Genomic DNA, 18,282 nt, shown 5'->3' with positions numbered 1-18,282 from the left:
CAAGTCATTATTTAACCAGCACTGTTACTCTGAAGCTGTTTCATTAAGTAAAAAGTAGGTAAAAATCTTGAATATTTCCTCTTCCAAATCCACAGCTGGAGTTGAAGATGGTGGCAAATAATTCTGCACATGAAGCAGGCTTTCTCTTACTTTCCATGGGGACCCCCAAGCTAGCTGTCACTCTGATTAGGAGCATTATATCCACACATCTGGAAATTTACTAGACCAGAGGTGTGTGCTATGGCATGGTGCTCTGGTGGAACACTGCAGCCATACTCGGAACTAAAAGTCCTGACAAGAGGGATCAAAGATGGGATGAAAGTAGAGGTAAGGTCTCTCTGTCCTGGTCCTGGAGCTGAGCAGCAGGTACTGGGCAGCAGAGCACAATGCACGGCCTGCATAATGTGGCTTATAGGCCTCTTAACTCCCCTGAAAAACTGCTACAGTAGCTGGAATAAACCAGACGTGAGGAAATCTGAAATGAAAGAATGTTTGCCATGACAGGTATTAACTAACTCATTCATTAGAGTGGCTCCACATCAGCATTTACTTCATCCAGTAGCTCCACCATGGCCTGTCTGATAGTGTCTAAATTATTATTATTTTTCGTCTGTCGTTACACAAATGTAAACACCTGTTAGAAACAGATTTAATGTCCTACAGGGGGGGGATGGTGTTATTTTTTTTTTTACATATTATGCCAAGGTAAGTATTGTACTCCATAGCAACATGGCTGAGGCTCTCAGTTGGAAGTAAGTCCATCCCACATACAGTATTAAACTTGCTACATATTAAATTGGAGATTTATTAGTCAGCTAGCCACTAGTCACCAGTAGACCACATGGTGGAGCTGAAGACCATGAATGCAACAGAAAAGCAACAAGTATGAGGTTAGATAGATGACAGCTTAACTTTAGATATATTTGTGTTCGATAGGGGGATCTTTCATTCCAGCTCACTTTACCTTTTATCAATGGAGAGAAAAGCATTACTAGTTTCAAACAAAGCTGAACATAAAAATGGAGAGCATGTATTGCAATATTAAAATTTATTTAGCCCTTTTTAGAAAAAGGGTCCAGTGTTCCCTGGTCAAATATGAAGTGGGAAACATAGAACCCGGGGAACATAGGGATGACCCCGCTTCATATACATGACTTTATTTTGTAGATGGAGTACTACATTAAAGTCAAACAAAGACAGTTTTCATTGAAGATGCGTTTCTAACTGAAATATTTCCCTTCTTTTCAGATCATTGTACTGGCTTTTAAGAAAGTCAATGAGTGACAATTTCAGTTACAGTTTACATTACTTCCCCATCAATGCCAGCTAAGTTTTTCCATATCTCTCGATGCTTGCTTGCATGGTGGCCTGAACATACTTCTAATTCCTAAGTGACCATATGGCAAAAATCACAACACAGCCTTTTGTAATTATATTTTGAATTTAGAATTGGGGAGATTTGTTCTGTACTTTACCCTCATTTTTTTTTTACACATGCTGACAGTTTCATCTTGATTTCTGCTGTAGAACTGCACATATGTTGCAAAATAGGTATTGTAGCTGACTTACGTGTGTGCTGTGCGGCCTGCTTTTTCTCCTCACTCTCTCTCCTCCCACCATCTCTGTCTTTTAATGTACGCCTCGACCTCCTGGTCCGTTGCAGTGGCCGTTAAGTGATTGTTTCTGACCATTACTAAAAAATGAGAAAACTGTAAAGCTTTGGATAGATTACATACAATGGTGAGAAAGGGCCAGCTGCATGGCATGCTATATCCTGCCCATAGTTGGCCAGCAATGATTGTAGTTTGTAAACAGTCTAGCCATGCTGTCTAGCCACATTCTAGAACATGCGCTTCAACTGGTAGCAGCAAAGTCTGGTAGCTCTCAGTTTTTTGCTCAACCTTTGCTTTCTTTTTTGTGTTTTTGTCAAGTTTTTCTTCAACTACTGATGGATACTGCTGTTGGGAGAAGAGAGAAGAGCTTTTTTCATTGAAAAGGGAAATTCAAGTTGTCCAATAGCTCATCTACCATTTGAGTCTGATGGCTGTGGGTATGAAAAATATTCTGTATCTCTGTCCTGCAACGAAGAGAGAGGAGCCGTCCACCACCGCTGCTTCTCTGATCCATCAAGGTGTTATGAAGTGGATGATCCGTGTTGTTCAGGATGGACTCCACCATCCTCATTGTTTATCTCTCCACCACCTCCCCCATAGAGTCCATCTTTACTCTGATGACAGAGCCAGCCTTCTTAACAAGCTTATCCAGCCTCTTTGCCTGTTTAAGTCTTAAACTTCCCCAGCAGACTGCAGCAGAAAATAAAACACTTGCCACCACAGACTGATAGAACATCTGCAGCATCTTATTACAGAAGTTTAAAGATCTGAGCTTTCTTAGGAAAAAGAAGCAGCGGTGGTGGACAGAGAGATACAGAAGATCTTTCATACCCACAGCCATCAGACTCAAATGGTAGATGAGCTATTGGACTACATGAATTTCCCTTCGGGGATAAATGAAGTTCTTATTATTCTCATTATTCTTATTCTTATGACCAGCCCTATACTAAAATTATAGGAGGAAAACTCTGCCCTTCAACTGATGAACTGATTGCTGATCTGATCTGAAAAGATGCTGGAGCACACAGTCAGTTTTAGAAATTTTTATTATGGTGCAGGTTGCTGACATTTTGACACAGAGTATGTCCTCTTTAGAGCAAACAGGGCATTTTGTGAATGACAGCTTTAAACCTGTGCCTTATAACTTGGTTTCCGATTGATTGCCTGTATATTTTGTAAATACCAGTCTAATACAAATGTAACATTTGTATTAGACTGTCATTTTAATTATGTTACTGATGTATTGTTTGGTGTCATAAGCTGTTTTATATGACACAGCTTACCTGCTCCTCCAATCACACACGCTTCATTGAGCATGCACCCTATTTAAAGCTGTCATTCACAAAATGCTCTGTTGGCTCTGAAAAAGACATACTCTGTGCCAAAACATCAGCAACCTGCACAGTAATAAAATTTTGTAAAACTGACTGTGTGCTCTAGCGAGTCATACACTTCAACAAATTTGAACAGAATAGAATAGAATGTTGTCGGCTACCACACTAATGCATATCATCCAGATCTGCATCTTGATGAACTGATTATATGTTTCTGGCATGAAATACAGTCCTTTACTCACCCAGATAACTTCCGTCAGACGATATTTATATCCATTCCAAGCTGTGTATATCCATATAGTGGAGTGAATGGGGCACCGAGAACTAAGCCTCTAATTATACATTATCTGCTGCGAAACCAGTATTTTGTTATGACTGACTCGTGCTGTTCCCTTTAGAGTCCGGAGTTGCCCGTTATCATCACCTGGGGTCTGTAGATTGACCTGAACTGGATGATGACGTCATCTCTGAGTGCTGTGCGCAGCCACAACACGGCTCGTTCACTCGGCTTGTTTACATGGAATTATCTACTGCTAATTAACCATGGTTAATTTTTGTGTATTTCCACATTGTCCCAAAACAAAATGAGCAGCTGGATGAAGTTCAGCTTCCACAGGCTTATTGTTTAAAGGCTGCATTCTTGGTGCCCCGTTCACTCCACTATATGAATATACACGGGTCAGAATGGGTCTAAATATCGTCTGATGGACTCCGAATGACACCAAAGTTATCTGGGTGAGTAAACGACTGTATTATTAGAAGCATTAAAAAAAAGGAAAAACAATTCATTAGACATATCATAAAGAAATATAACCCACAATTAACACTTACCAGTAATGACATCTTTGAGCTACAGGCTATGGAAAGCAGTTTTGCCATTGATGCCACGTCAGTTCAGCTGTTTCGCCAGGGAGTTTGTGAAGTAGTGTTTCATAACTCTCCACACTGTGTCTTTGATGTCAATCCTTCCGTTGACACTCAAAGCAGTAATCTCGGGCAAAAAAGAACATATATGATCTATACGAGAAGTATTAGTTGTACTAGTTTCAGGAGAAATGTTTTTGGACAAAATAAATCAATAAATTTCAGTAAAGTCATTTCAGTGTGCTGTGGTTTATCTTTATTTTTCACCTGAGATGTCCCTGTAATCACCTGACACCTTGGCTATGCATGGTGAATTTTACTAACCATGTATCCAAACAGTCTTTACTTTAGAATAGTCACTCCAATAACACACACACACAAAAAAAAAAAAAAATGCATAAACACAGATATATGCAAAACAGTTCTACAGAGAAATGCATGGTTACCATTTTCTTTCTGAAGTCTGCCTCTTCCCTGACACGCTTCTCCACAGCCAGTAAAGAGGTGATATCTTTTAGTGGAACAGATCTCTCTCAAGGGCCTCCTTCTCACCAACAGGCTTTCCCTGAATCTTCTGTACAGTCATTTGAAGAATCTTCAGCTGATCTAGGATGATTTCCTGATTTGTCAGGAGCCTACGCAGAAGAGCTAATAATGACATGCAGTAAAATAATTAAAACCAAAAGGCATTGTAAGATGATTCATACAGAGAAAGAGAAAAAGATAGTGAGAAAGAGATGGTATGTGCATTTGTGTGCAAAGATAATCACTTATGAAAAAGGTTTGAAGCACCTGGAGCTGACGATCTTTGACCTTCACCAGAAGCTGAATTGCCCGGACTGGTCACTGGCTGTCTTGTTTCAGGGCTCATCACTCGTTGAGATTCTGAATTCTCAGACAATTCAGGGCTCACCATTGGACACAGGAATCATGGGTGGTTGGGGTTCTTGCCTTGACACTTGACTTGATCTTTAAGCCTGGCCCTTTTATCTTCGGGGCTGGAGGCAATGATCCTGTTCATTTGATGGTAAATCGAATGTTTGGTCTTGTGTGTGCATGTAGGGGAATGGGAGCAGAAAAGGAAGAAATTTAAAAAGATTGTGGGAGACTACTAAGTACAGTATAAAGCATTTGTCACTGGTAAGCTGTTGCACTGAACATAGTGCTTAAGATATACCACATCAGACTACTTAGCCCTATTACTTTTGTTATCAGGGAAATTTATGTCCCATAACCACTGACTTGGCAGAGTAAAAAACTATATAAGGAAAGAGATAACTGCATCTGATGATAGACATTAAACTCAGCCTTATACATCAAACTCTGAACCATAGGGGAGACTGGGGTAAGCTGAGCCTTTTTTCATATTCAGGATCACTACATTCAGACAATTATAGTTTCACTGCAAAATAATGCATCTGTATATTTTTTCAGGATATTGTTCAGTCCCACAAACACACAGAAAGAGTGTAAACATAACAGTGTTGATAATACAGCCTGGCATACCTTACCCCATATACGGGGTAAGGTATGCCATCAGACCACTTTTTACCACAGGAAGTTGAGGAGCAGAATAAGCTGAGCCACCCCCCTGCTTCCCCTCCATCCATCTACCACCCCCCCTCTTTTCTCAATACTCAACCTGTCCTGGGTTAGGGGTTAGGGCTGTCCAGGTGAAAACAAACTGCTGGGGCCTGCTACGAGAGACACCAATTCATTGAGGTTTGGGGACTTTTAACATTATGTCGCATTTTGGGAAGAATCACTCATCTTTCTCTTTGAAAGTAAAGCCTGGCTTACCATAAACAACTTTTCCTGTTTTCAGGAACATACTTACTGTAATCCTAAGCATCCAGATTCTTGATGTAATAATTAGGACATATATAGTCAAAATACACTCATTAAGTGAATGGGGCAGGTGGCTCAACTAACCCCACAGCTACTTCATTGACTTCATTACTCCCCACAGCTAAAATGGTTCACTTTCATTCTAAGTTTACTACCTCATGTAGCTCACAGATACCACAACGCATCTATAAAACAAATTTATAATTATCTCTTTTGGTCTAAACACAATTCTCATGACACTTATGACTGACTGAATTCACTTTCGAGAGTGAAAAATGTTTTTTAGACATAAATGTCAAACCACTTCAAACCATATTCTTACCTTCACAGACTCCATGAAATGATTCCTTCTTCCTAAATATTTGGTTACATACTTATTTTTTTTCTTATGGTTTCCTAGCAACAAGGGGTGGCTTAACTCGCACCTATGCTCAGCTTACCCCAGTCTTCCCTATTGAGGGATTTTTCTTCAACTTAATATGAATAAATGAATAAAGAGATTCAGTTCTCTGAGCTAAATGTTATACGAACTCCAGCCTGGCATACTGTGTAGTAGGTGTTTACAGCTCCAGTGTTTGAACCAGGAGAGTCATCAGTATCATGCAAGTAATGATACTGATAATGATTATATTACTATCATATATCTGCAATAATGTACGAAATTATATTAATTGCATCAGCTAAAGATTTACTTTCTATATCCAGAACTGAAGAAGAATTCACCTCGTCAAATGGTTATGGTTATTGACACTGGACAATGTAGTAATAATTCTGAATGTCACAAATAGTACTGTAGTGGCTTTAAATACTTAGTTTTTTTCGCTTTCTCCTCCCTGGCATGTCATCATCTTCTTCCGCTGTCTGTAGGTCAGTGTGGGTTTCGGCTTGGGGAAGTTTCAGACGAGCAGTTTTGTAGTTTGCTGTTAAAGAGGAGATTCCAAAATCATAATTAATAGGCTGTGTATGTTTGAAAATGACTGAATTCTGATAAACATGTGATGTGCATACCTGCTGCATATAAAATCCGAACTCTGTATTCTTCCCACAGGTATTCTGGCTGCTCCTCATTCTTTACGGCCTTTGCCAACTCATCGGGGTCTCATTTATAAAACTTGCTTACGCACAAAACGGGGCATAAAAGTTGCGTACGCAACTTCCTACGCAAAGGTTGTGATTTCTAAAAATAAACTTAGCGTGAGAGTGTGCGCACCGGTACGCCAACTTTGATGCTTGCTTACGAACATTTTGGAGACAGGGGGAACTAGCGGTGCAGATGGTGAGGTGGTGAATGGAAGCCAGACTGATCTCATACATTTAATGTCATCACATATCAGACTTATAGACCTGCGTAATCATAAACATCCAAGTCTGCAGTGTTATATATGTGTTCCTTTAGTGAGCCTACTACTGTATGCACAATGTTCATATATCATACTTCCATCTTCAAATGATACAGAACGGTGGATGGCACTGATTGATTAGTAGTAATTGTGACAAGGTGTGTAATGATCATTCAATTTGCATAAGCATATAAATAGTGTGGTGACACTCGTGCGTAAAGCTGCACAATGGGTGCGCTGGCACTGCTGGAAGATCACGCAAATGGTAGGATCAGGATGGAGAAAAGTTTTAGGGACCACGGAGATTTCCTGGCCCGTGATGATGACTGGCTAATAAGCCGATTTAGATTCCCTAGAGCGGTGCTCTTGGATCTATGTGCTGAACTGGACCCAGTGTTAGATAGACTCACCCGCCGGAACGGCGCCATCCCAATGCATATCCAGGTGCTGACCACTCTGGGGTTCCTGGCGACTGGCTCCTTTCAGCGGGAATTAGCCGACAGGTTAGTGTTTGATATGATTAATATTATAGAATGTTACATTGTCTGTCTAAAGCCCCTTTTGGGTATGATATAATTCAGTTAAATTATGTCCTTAGGTCTGGGATATCGCAGCCATCCCTCAGCACCATAATGCCAGCTGTTTTGGATGGTATTATAAAAATGACCAGTCGATACATCAGGTTTCCTTACACTGTGGGTGAACAGGCCGACATTAAAAGGCAATTTGCAGCAATGTCCGGTTTCCCAAATGTAATCGGTGCAATTGACTGTACTCACAATGCTATAAGGGCTCCGAGTGAAAATGAATTTGCTTATGTGAACCGAAAAAATGTGCATTCACTCAATGTACAAATTATTTGTACCTCGGACATGATCTTGACGAATGTACAGTGGCACGGTGGCCTGGTTCAACACATGACTCATTCATCCTGACGCACAGTAGTGTAGGGAGCAGGCTGGCAGGCGCTGCGCGTGATGGCTGGCTCCTGGGTAGGTACATAAAAACCATTGTATAGATTCTACCCATTAAAGCCTGATGTATAATTACTCTTCTGTTATACCTTGCAGGTGACGGTGGCTACCCCCTAAAGCGCTGGCTCCTCACCCCCTTCACCAACCCGAAGAGCGCAGAGGAGGTGCGCTTCAATGTGGCACACTCTCGCGCGCACTCCGTCGTGGAGAGAGCCATCGGTCTCCTCAAAGCTCGGTGGAGGTGTTTGGATGCCTCGGGGGGCAGACTGCTTTATCACCCTACAAAGGTGTGTAAAATAATAATGGCTTGTGGAGTTCTGTACAATGTGGCACTGGGGAATGCTGTTCCCCTCCCACATGGCCTCCCTCCCCCACACCACGAGCACCCGGATCCACAACCACCTCCCCGACATGAGGAATTTCAGCAGGGAGCAAGGCTCCGTGAAGGTGTCATGCGGCATTTTAAATAAGACGGCAAGTATGTTTCATTTTTTAACAAGATCTTTAATGGAGCTGGCAATGTCAGACGTGACCTCACACATGTTGCCCATCACTGTGCGTATTTGCTGGAGCTCATCACGGACTTCATTAATGGCACTGATGGTGTCCCTTTGTGTTTGAAGGACAGCGGTCATGCGGTCGGGACGCACTGGTGCTGGGGACAGCCAGGCCTTCAGCCACGGTGCCAGGACATGCCATGCCCGGAACCTCCTCGTCACCCACCGCTTCCAACTCCACAATGACTGGGGACAAAGAAGTCAACTACCTTTTCACAAGTCTTAAAATATTTACTTTAATAAACAGATAAAACTGTACTTTACGAGTCTCCTCTGTGGTCTCTGCCAAATCGGTGTCTCCTTCCTTCTCTGACACTATGCCATACACGCTGGCCGTACCAAGGATCGAGGCTATCTTGGTGTCCAGCGGTGTGGGCTCGGATGCGCCCTTGCCCCTACCAGTAGCAGATGCGCTTCGACGGTGCCATGCCACTTTCTTCTTGGCCTCCACCTTCAAATCCGACCACTTCTTTTTAATTTCTGCCACAGAACGCTCTGTGGCACTGTAACTGTTCACTGCGGTGACGACGTGCTGCCACTCATTTCTTTTTATTTTATTCATGACGCCACTACTGTGACCACCAAACAAAATATCTTTTCTGGCCTCCACCTCACCCATAAGCACCTCGATTTCACCCTCCGTAAAATTTCTTTTTCTTTTTTCTGCCATGATCGTACATAAAATGCCATTGATCAGCAGGCATATTTATATGCAAAGACATTCATGAGGTACTTTGCATTGACCATTCATGGTAAAATGTGGGTGTGTCAGGGGCGGGATGTGAGGTGAATCCACCGGCGCAATCTTCCAGGTGGAGTGTGATTTATAAAGGGAAAATTGTGTGCAGGTGTGAGTACGCACGGTTTTATAAATCCGAATATTTTTTGGTGTACGCCATTTCCAGCTTTTGGGCGTACGCACACTTTTAGTATGGATTCCATGCAATGTTTTATAAATGAGACCCCAGGTGCGTAAGAACTTCTTTAGTAATATGCTCATTTTGTAGTACTCTCTGTAGGTCTCTAAATGTTGCATTTGTATGTTAGTCTTTGATACAGAGAGCAACTGTGCCATGTGTGCATGCACGAAGCCAGCTGGACCAGGGCCTTCCGTAACTAACTGGGTAAGTTATTGCTGTGTGAAGTTATTATTTGTGAATGTTGTACCTTTAATTGACAGTGCATAATGGAGAAAAGCAAGTATTTTAAATGAAGCGATATTAACAAATAGATTTCAGGGTTGAGGATTATCTGTCATTGTCCATCAGGCTGTGTAAGAAAACGCTTGTTTTAAGCATCTACAGCATAACACTCTCATATGTCCATATCCTTACCTTGTTAATGTCCTGGCGTTTGCCCTCTGGCAGCTGGCTGATTCATATTAACCAAAATCTTCTTGCATATTGAAAAACTGCGCACACTACGGAGTGGAAATGTAGCCTGTGTGAATGAGCAAATATCATTCTGCATTTATTCAATGATGTATCTCATTCTAAACAATCATGTAAATAAAAGCTCTTTCAGTTGTTAATCTTAAACTGGTCTTGATAAACGTCTTAAATTTTGTGGGATTCTTTACTAGGAAACATGTTTAACTTCTGAATTTTTCTTGATGATTGCCTTTTTACATAGATTTGGCTGCTGCTTTATTAAGAATATTTTGTAGTGACTTTGAGCTCGCATAATCTTAACACAGAAAAACATCAGATGTTTGATATATTTAAGTGTTTTAGTGTTTTAGTCATTAAGACTAATGAAATCGTCGTCGTTAGTATTAACGTTTACAGCTATCAGTATAAGCAAGTAGCTCAGTGTTTACGCAGCCAGTTAGCTTAATGAGACGACTGTCCCTCTTCATCGTCAGAAGTTGAACCAGCCACAACGACGTGCTTCCTTTTCAGATGCATCGCATTCGTACTGCCATGGGAGGCAAGTTCTGCCTTGCAGATTTTGCATTGCACATGCTTATCTTTTCTTTTGTGAATGCTCCCAAACTTTAGAGCTCCATTGGCGGGTAGACATGATACTGGTCTGGCATAACTTCCGGTGACATGACGGCTGAAGCCAATTACCATTACTGCGCATGTGCATCAAGGACAGACAAGCAGACAAGGCAGCGGAGGGTACAGCGGCAGTTTTGCGAGAAAAACAAAGCTTAAAAAAAATAAACGACGCGTCGACTACTAAATTAGTCGTCAACGATTTTGATAGTCGACACAGTGGTGACTAATCGACTAATTGTGGCGGCCTTACTAGTGGACCAACTGACTAGCGCTGATGATTGTGCGCCCGAACCATTCAAACCGACGTGTTTTCAAAAAGAAGACGTTCACAGTAGTCATTGGCCAGTTTCTTTGATGACAGCCACATTAACCAATCATATTCAAAGCAACATGGTGAGACAGCCAATAGCAATTGTTACGTGGTATCTTTTTCTTTATGAAGAAAAGATGATAAAGAAAATAAATGAATGATTTAGTTTTATTTGTAGGCTGATACATTTAATTACATAAGCATCTCTCTCTTCCTCTCTCTCTGTCACACACACGCACACACACATAGATAGATAGATAGATAGATAGATAGATAGATAGATAGATAGATAGATAGATAGATAGATAGATAGATAGATAGATAGATGTCTAATTATGCCTAAATATAAACATAGTAAGATTTATCTTAAAATTACAGAGGAAAACATTAGAATGTTAATATGGACATAAACTGTTATATAACAAACTACATATTTAATTACAGATAATTACTGTCATTTTACATAAAATTGTATGTATTTTTTCTGTAAAAAAAAAAAAAAAGAGAAATAAATGTATTTGTTATTATTGTCAAAATACTTAAAATAACAGGCACCTAACCCTAACCCAATTATCAGAAAATAAAAAGGATTTTTTTTTTTTTTTAACAGTGTATTGTATAGCCTACACAAAGACCCACTGGAAATCACAGATGCGATCGCCAAAGAAGGCTATAACATCTGTGTTCCTCCATCACATTAGGAACCATTAGAGACCACTACACCCTTTAGTGACCACTAGACCACTGTATAGTGACCATTAGACTGGTATAGAAACGCCTGTAGGAACCATTTAGACTTCTGTAGGAACCATTAGACTCCTATAGGAACCATTAAAACTCCTGTAGGAACCATTAGACTCCTGTAAGAACCATTAGACTCCTGTAAGAACCATTAGTAGGGACCAGTTAAAGTCCTGTAGATTTGTGTAGGGGATAATAGAATTCCATTAGAGAAACAAACCGAACCATTAGGAAAACATAAGTAGCCATTAGAAACCTTTAGAAACCATTACAAAGCCAGCAGGAACCATTAGCAACCAATAGAATATACATAGAATATACATATACAATAGAATATGCCTAATGGTTTCTCTGACTTTTTTCAGCAGGGTGGTGCTTCTTAGCGTGAGCATTGACTGTCTGAACCCGTGCATGTCACGCTGCCCTGCAAAGTGATTTTTTTATTAGTCACGGTAATACCATATACCCCGGGAAAATGTGGGGAAATTTTGACGGTATCAAAATTTGGATACCGCCCAACTCTAACCTTGTCACATTTAATACTAATCCATCAGTGCCATCCACCGCTCTGTATCATTTGAAGATGGAAGTATGATATATGAACATTGTGTATACAGTAGTAGGCCTAACGGCTCACTAAAGGAACACATCTATAACACTGCAGACTTGGGTGTTTATGATTGCGTGGGTCTATAAGTCTGATATGTGATGACATTAAATGTATGAGATCAATCTGGCTTCAATTCACCACCTCACCATCTGCACCACCAGTTCCCCCTGTCTCCAAAATGTTTGTACGCAAGCATCAAAGTTGGCGTACCGGTGCACGCATTCTCATGCTACGTTTATTTTTATAAATCACAACCTTTGCGTAGGAAGTTGCGTACGCAACTTTCAAGCCCCGTTTTGTGCGTAAGCAAGTTTTATAAATGAGGCCCCAGATCTTTTAGATATTCTGACAATGACTGAGGCTTTGAGTTCCCACAGAAAATAGCAATGGGCACAGGTTCCCTAGTGAATCCTTGGAGAATTCCCAAGATGGGCCAAAACTGAAGAGCTGAACTTTTAAAAATTGGTAGACCGTCAATATTTAACTGCAATTTAAAGTTGTGACTCTCTGGAACAATAAATGCAAGTCTCTGAAATATCTTACGGAACATATTCTGTATCCCAAAATAGTGGAACGATCCACCTGCCAAGGAACTAACAGCATGGCAAATCTGTGTCTTTAGCAATGTTCTGGCATCTCTGGGCAATGACGGATGATGAACTTTCAGGTTCTCAGGTTCAGGTGCTTCCAAGGTTGAAGCAATCGCTTCATCTTGAAAACTGTACTCCTCTTCAGTGTCAACCTCAAGCTCATGCTTGCCATTTAAAGAGTCAAAGAACTGGTTTACTTTTTTCACAGCTCTTTTCCTTAAATTACTTCTAGTGGTATTCCACTGTTCTTTTTCCATGCCGCTATCACTTACCTATTTGAGGTTTGGACAACTTGTGCAGCTCAGCAGCAGACAGATATTCTGAAAAAGAAATATGAGCAAGTATTATACATTGATACATCATACAGTATATGAGTAAATGTATTTCACCAGAGCAGCTTACCTTTAAGGAAAGTTGAATATATTTCCACCAGCAAATTTCTGCAATAGGCACACTTTGTAAACATCATCATCATGACAGTATATAACACACTGTAATTACAAAAGCATAATGTAGCACAGGCAAATGGGTATTTTTCTTTCACAATAATACGAACAAACGAAAGACTAGTTTTTCCTCAGTGGTTGTAATTGGGTCTGGGCAGAGGATGTTGTTTTGATGCTGTGTGAAGCCATTATAGACAAACTGTAAAAATGGGCTGAAAATAAAACTGCCTTGCCTTGGCATGAAGGTAGGTTATGACTAAATATTCTTTTGCAGTTTTTTCAACAATGACTCCGTAAATATGGTGAATCAAGATGAAAATAAATGTTAACTGTCCTATGACCATTTAGTGGCCGGGCGTTTCTAAGAAACGAGCGTATTTACAACAGGCTACTACTTGGGGATACCGATAAACACTATCATCACACACACCGGCACACTGATGCACACATGGAAGTTAAGTTACCTGACTTAACAATATGTGATGTAAGTTCCAACAATGACCATTAAATGTTTCATTCGTTTTTGTTCATAGGCACTCACCGTGACTTCTCTCCTGGACAGACCTCAGACCGCGCTTTATGTTCCCTTGTTCCCACTTTCGTCAATTTGAATATAGTGCGTTCAAAAGACTCGGTTATTTTGAAAACTCCAACTTGAAGCGACCCCCCCCCCCCAATAAATATGAAAATAATATAGTTTGAATAAAAATAATATTCTTCACGACTTCAAGACTTAGTAACGTTGACTTCTATGGTTTATGATAACGCTGGGGTTTATGATCATATAAGATGCCTTAAGTGCACCGCAAAAACGAAACTCAGGCACTTTAGTTTCACACTTCAGAAGGTGCGTTTTAAAACTCTCCCCTACTCTCCCCAATTGGGGCCGGATGGGAGGGGCAGGCACTGCATTTTAAGTGGTTGAATCAGGTGATGAATATACCAGACACGTTTATGTTTTCAATTCGGATTTGTTTACTTCTTATTTTGCGGGCCGATGTGTTAGGCTAAAGTGAAAAAATAATTAGCAGATAGATTAAGTTGTGCTGAACAAAAGATAGGCCTACCAGATGTTACACATTTTTTATGTGGTAACATTATATCAAGGAAAAATCTAAAGTATTCAAAAACAAAATGCTCAGACCCTAAGGGATCTCTATAAATTAACTTGAATTGAATTAACTGGAGTCAGATTTAGGTCTGTCTGACCTAACCAGTTAGAATAGAAAAATATACTTTATTCATCCCACTGGAGGGAAATGTTAGTTGCATGAGATGCTTTCCACCTGGACAAATGAGAACTTGCACAAAGGGACGATATTTACCAACACAAATTAGTCATTTATTTTTTCTTTAATGAAAACCGGAATTTCTGCTTGGGGCAAATGCACAGGTTGCCAATCCTCTACTTCAGCACTCTTATTCTCACACTGTTTTGTACACATGGAGCTACAACCTCAATCTCCATGTGGAGGAATCCAATAGGCTGTTTATGAGCTGGACCTTGATTTTATATGTATTCATGTTGTGCATTTAGTGCATATACTCAAATCAGAGGAAACACCGAAAGACGCTGTTCATCATGTTGTAAGACTTAACCCCTTTTTTTTATTAATTAATTTATTTTTTTAACCTTTATCTAGATGAGTCAACTGAGAACTAGTTCTCATTTGCAATGACAACATGTTAGATTTAACATCTCTTACAAGAACAGATTTTATTGATCCTAGAAAGTTTCATCAACAAACATCAAACTAGGCACATTATATATACTCTTAGATATGAGAGATAATATATAAATATATTGCACAAGAGACAGACTCTGTAACGACTCTCAGAATTCATCATCCACTTGTGTGTTTTTTTTCTCTCAGATGTACTACATTTTATGAACATGGCTGTTTCTCCCTGTATCATAGGTGCAACGGACAGCTCATCCTGTGACCTGGGGATGAAGGGTGTTGTTCATGATAGACATTGGCTTAGCTAAAATTATCCTCTTATCCACCTCCATAGTGGAGAACAGAAGGCAGTTCAGGCCTAAAATCAGTTCTATATATATATGTATATATACACACACACACACACACACACACACACACACACACACACATGTTGTGTTTATATCACTTGTGGGGACATTACGTAGACTTACATTCATTTCCTGGAGCCTTACCCTAACCCTAACCATAACCACTATTTGCCTGTTCCTAACCCTGTACCTAATCTTAGCTTACCTAACCCGTAACCCTATCCTCAGTCTGCACCCTAAACTTTAATGATTTACATTAAGGGGACCTGCATTTTGTCCCCATAAGGGAGGTCAGTCCCCACAATGTGACTGTAAACAGATTTTTGTCCCCACAACGTGATAAATACCTGGTCACACACACACACACACACACACACACACACACACACACACACACACACACACACACACCATGCCATATTTAGGCCAAAAATGGCCCAAATGTGTTTCAACTCAGGTGGGCCACGTCGGCTATGTTATATTTTATGTTATATTTGGGCCACTTTGGATGGATGTGAATCCAAATTAGTCGATGTTGACTTGCCATATTTAGCCCAAAACTGGCCCAAATGTGTTTCCACTCAGGTGGCCACGTCGGCTACGTTATATTTGGGCCACTTTAGGCTCACATCCAGATCACTCTGTGTTAACTGTGCCATATTTAGGCCAAAAATGGCCCAAATGTGTTTCCACTCAGGTGGGCCACGTCGGCTACGTTATATTTGGGCCACATTAGGCTCACATCCAGATTAGTCAATGTTAACTTGCCATATTTCGGCCAAAACTGGCCCAGATGTGTTTCAGCTCAAGTGGGCCATGTGTGCTGAACCATATGTGGACCAGCCTCGGTTCACTTACAGAATGACCATTGCCGACTCTGCCACATATTTGATGGGCCATATTTGTTTTGTGTTGTTTGGGCCAAATGTAGCATTTACTACATGGGCCAATTTAGGTTCAAGTACTCTGTCTGTGTTTGTCTGGTCTGTCTATCAAAAAGAATTACCATGGTTCTTAGAATCATACTGCTTCCTCATTGATCCCAATTTGTTTATTTGTTAAGATATACCTTTAAGATCAAAGTTTTAATTCACCTGGTCTTTGGTTTAATTAAATGTAGTAAAAAGATTTTGTTATTTATTTCGTCAAGTAAAACATGGTCACAGCCATAAAGGGTTTTTTTTTGTTTGTTTGTTTGGTTTTTTTTTTTCCATTTTTATTATTTTAAATTGCAGCTTCAGATACATTTCTTTAAGTTCCTCAGAGAATGCTCATCCGTCGTCCTTCATGTTCTTGCGCATTTAAATAGGCTACCAGAAGATGGCGTCGACAACTTGCTTATGATTGATTCCTGGAGCTCTGGGGCCCGTTTCACAAAGCAGGTTTTGTGAAAACTCTGAGTTTGTTAAGCCTGAAATGAAGGAAACTCGGAGTTTTCCGTTTCACAAAGGGAGGTAACTCAAACCAGAGAAAGAGGGGTAACTCTAGCCTGTTTCACAGAGAGAGGTAACTTAAACTCTCGGTCAGTTACCATGGTAACAGACTCTATGAACTTAACCTGGTCGGGACCAGGTTTTTCTCAATGAACCTCGAGTTTCTCTCTGTGTCCGCCCCCTGTCAGCCACACGTTTTTTGATTTCCTCATTCATTCAGGCAGCAGGCGAGTTTTGGTATAACGTAGTTCTGCCGTCTGTTATTTAAAAAAATCAGCCAGTCGGCCTATATGAGAAGTCCACTTTTTTTCCACTAACATGGCATGTCCTTTTGACAACGATCCCGTGGATGAAGGTGCAGCATTACTGCGCAGGGAATTAAATATTCGTCGGGAGATGGTTATCAGACCACGCATAGATGTTCTGGCATTTCCAGACAATTATCTTTTTGAACGGTGCCGTTTCACGTCACAGTCCATCACCTACATCCACAACCTAATCCGTCCTTATATCTGCAACATTACCAGCCGTAGTCATGCTCTCACATCCCAGCAGATATTGTGTGTTGCGCTGTGTTTCTTTGCAAATGGGAGTTTTTTGTATAACATCGGAGATGCAGAGCACTTAAGCAAGGCAACTGTATGCAGGGCGGTCAGAAAAGTTTGCCTCGCCTTGAAACAGCTATTACCCATCTTTGTGGTTTTCCCTGGACATAAACCTGTCAGAGTCATCAAGGAGGAGTTCCACAGGATTGCAGGTGAATGATGTAGAGATCCAAATTAATTTTATATTATATTCCATTAATGACATTGTGCTGCAATCTCAGAATGGGAGTAGTAATTTTAATTTCTTTTAGGATTCCCCAGTGTGATTGGCTGCATAGATGGCACACACATCCCCATCACGGCTCCCTCGCATAATGAAGCAGATTATGTGAATAGGAAGTCCATTCACAGCACAAATGTGCAGGTACATGTAGATTGACTACTGTTTCAAAATGTTAAAGACTGCATCATAATTCAACATCTGTCATTCTCTGCACTGTCAAGATCGTATGTGATGCTGCATACTTAATTTCCAATGTGGAGGCCAAGTGGCCTGGGTCTGTTCATGACTCAAGGATTTATCGCGAGTCTAACCTGAGCAACAGACTGCAACGTGGTAAGCAGCCTAATGATTTGCACAATATAATTCACCTGTCTCCCTCCTTTAATATACTCTTATGTGTCCCTTACACATTACAGGAGAGTTTGATGGCCTTCTGCTGGGTGACAGAGGTTACCCATGCCAACCCAGGCTGCTGACTCCTTACCCTGACCCTGAACCAGGCCCCCAACAGAACTTCAACCGGGCTCACTGCAGGACAAGAGCCCGGGTGGAGATGACCATAGGATTGCTGAAAGCCCGTTTCCAGTGCCTACGTCACCTCAGGGTGACCCCTGAGAGGGCCTGTGATATCGTTGTGGCATGTGTTGTTCTTCATAATATTGCCATTATTAGAGGAGAGCAACGCCCTGCCCTACAAATTGAAGACCCTGATGATGACCCCATCCACCTGCCAGCTATGCAGGACGGCAGAGCAGTCAG

General features: G+C 40.8%; 1 protein-coding gene across 1 annotated transcript; it reads left to right on the top strand.

The window, feature by feature from the left end:
* Positions 1 to 16,995: 16,995 nt before the first annotated feature.
* Positions 16,996 to 18,208, top strand: LOC139340769 (putative nuclease HARBI1; the record flags this gene model as incomplete). Its single annotated transcript, XM_070976745.1, has 4 exons — positions 16,996 to 17,452; positions 17,552 to 17,664; positions 17,745 to 17,856; positions 17,940 to 18,208. Coding segments are annotated over exons 1-4 (933 nt in total), but the record flags the coding sequence as incomplete, so codon positions are not given.
* Between the last annotated feature and the right edge of the window lie 74 nt (positions 18,209 to 18,282).

Source organism: Chaetodon trifascialis, chromosome 12 (assembly GCF_039877785.1).
Source record: "Chaetodon trifascialis isolate fChaTrf1 chromosome 12, fChaTrf1.hap1, whole genome shotgun sequence".
In the NCBI taxonomy this organism is placed as follows: domain Eukaryota; kingdom Metazoa; phylum Chordata; class Actinopteri; order Chaetodontiformes; family Chaetodontidae; genus Chaetodon; species Chaetodon trifascialis.
This window is presented reverse-complemented; position numbering and strand designations above follow the sequence as displayed.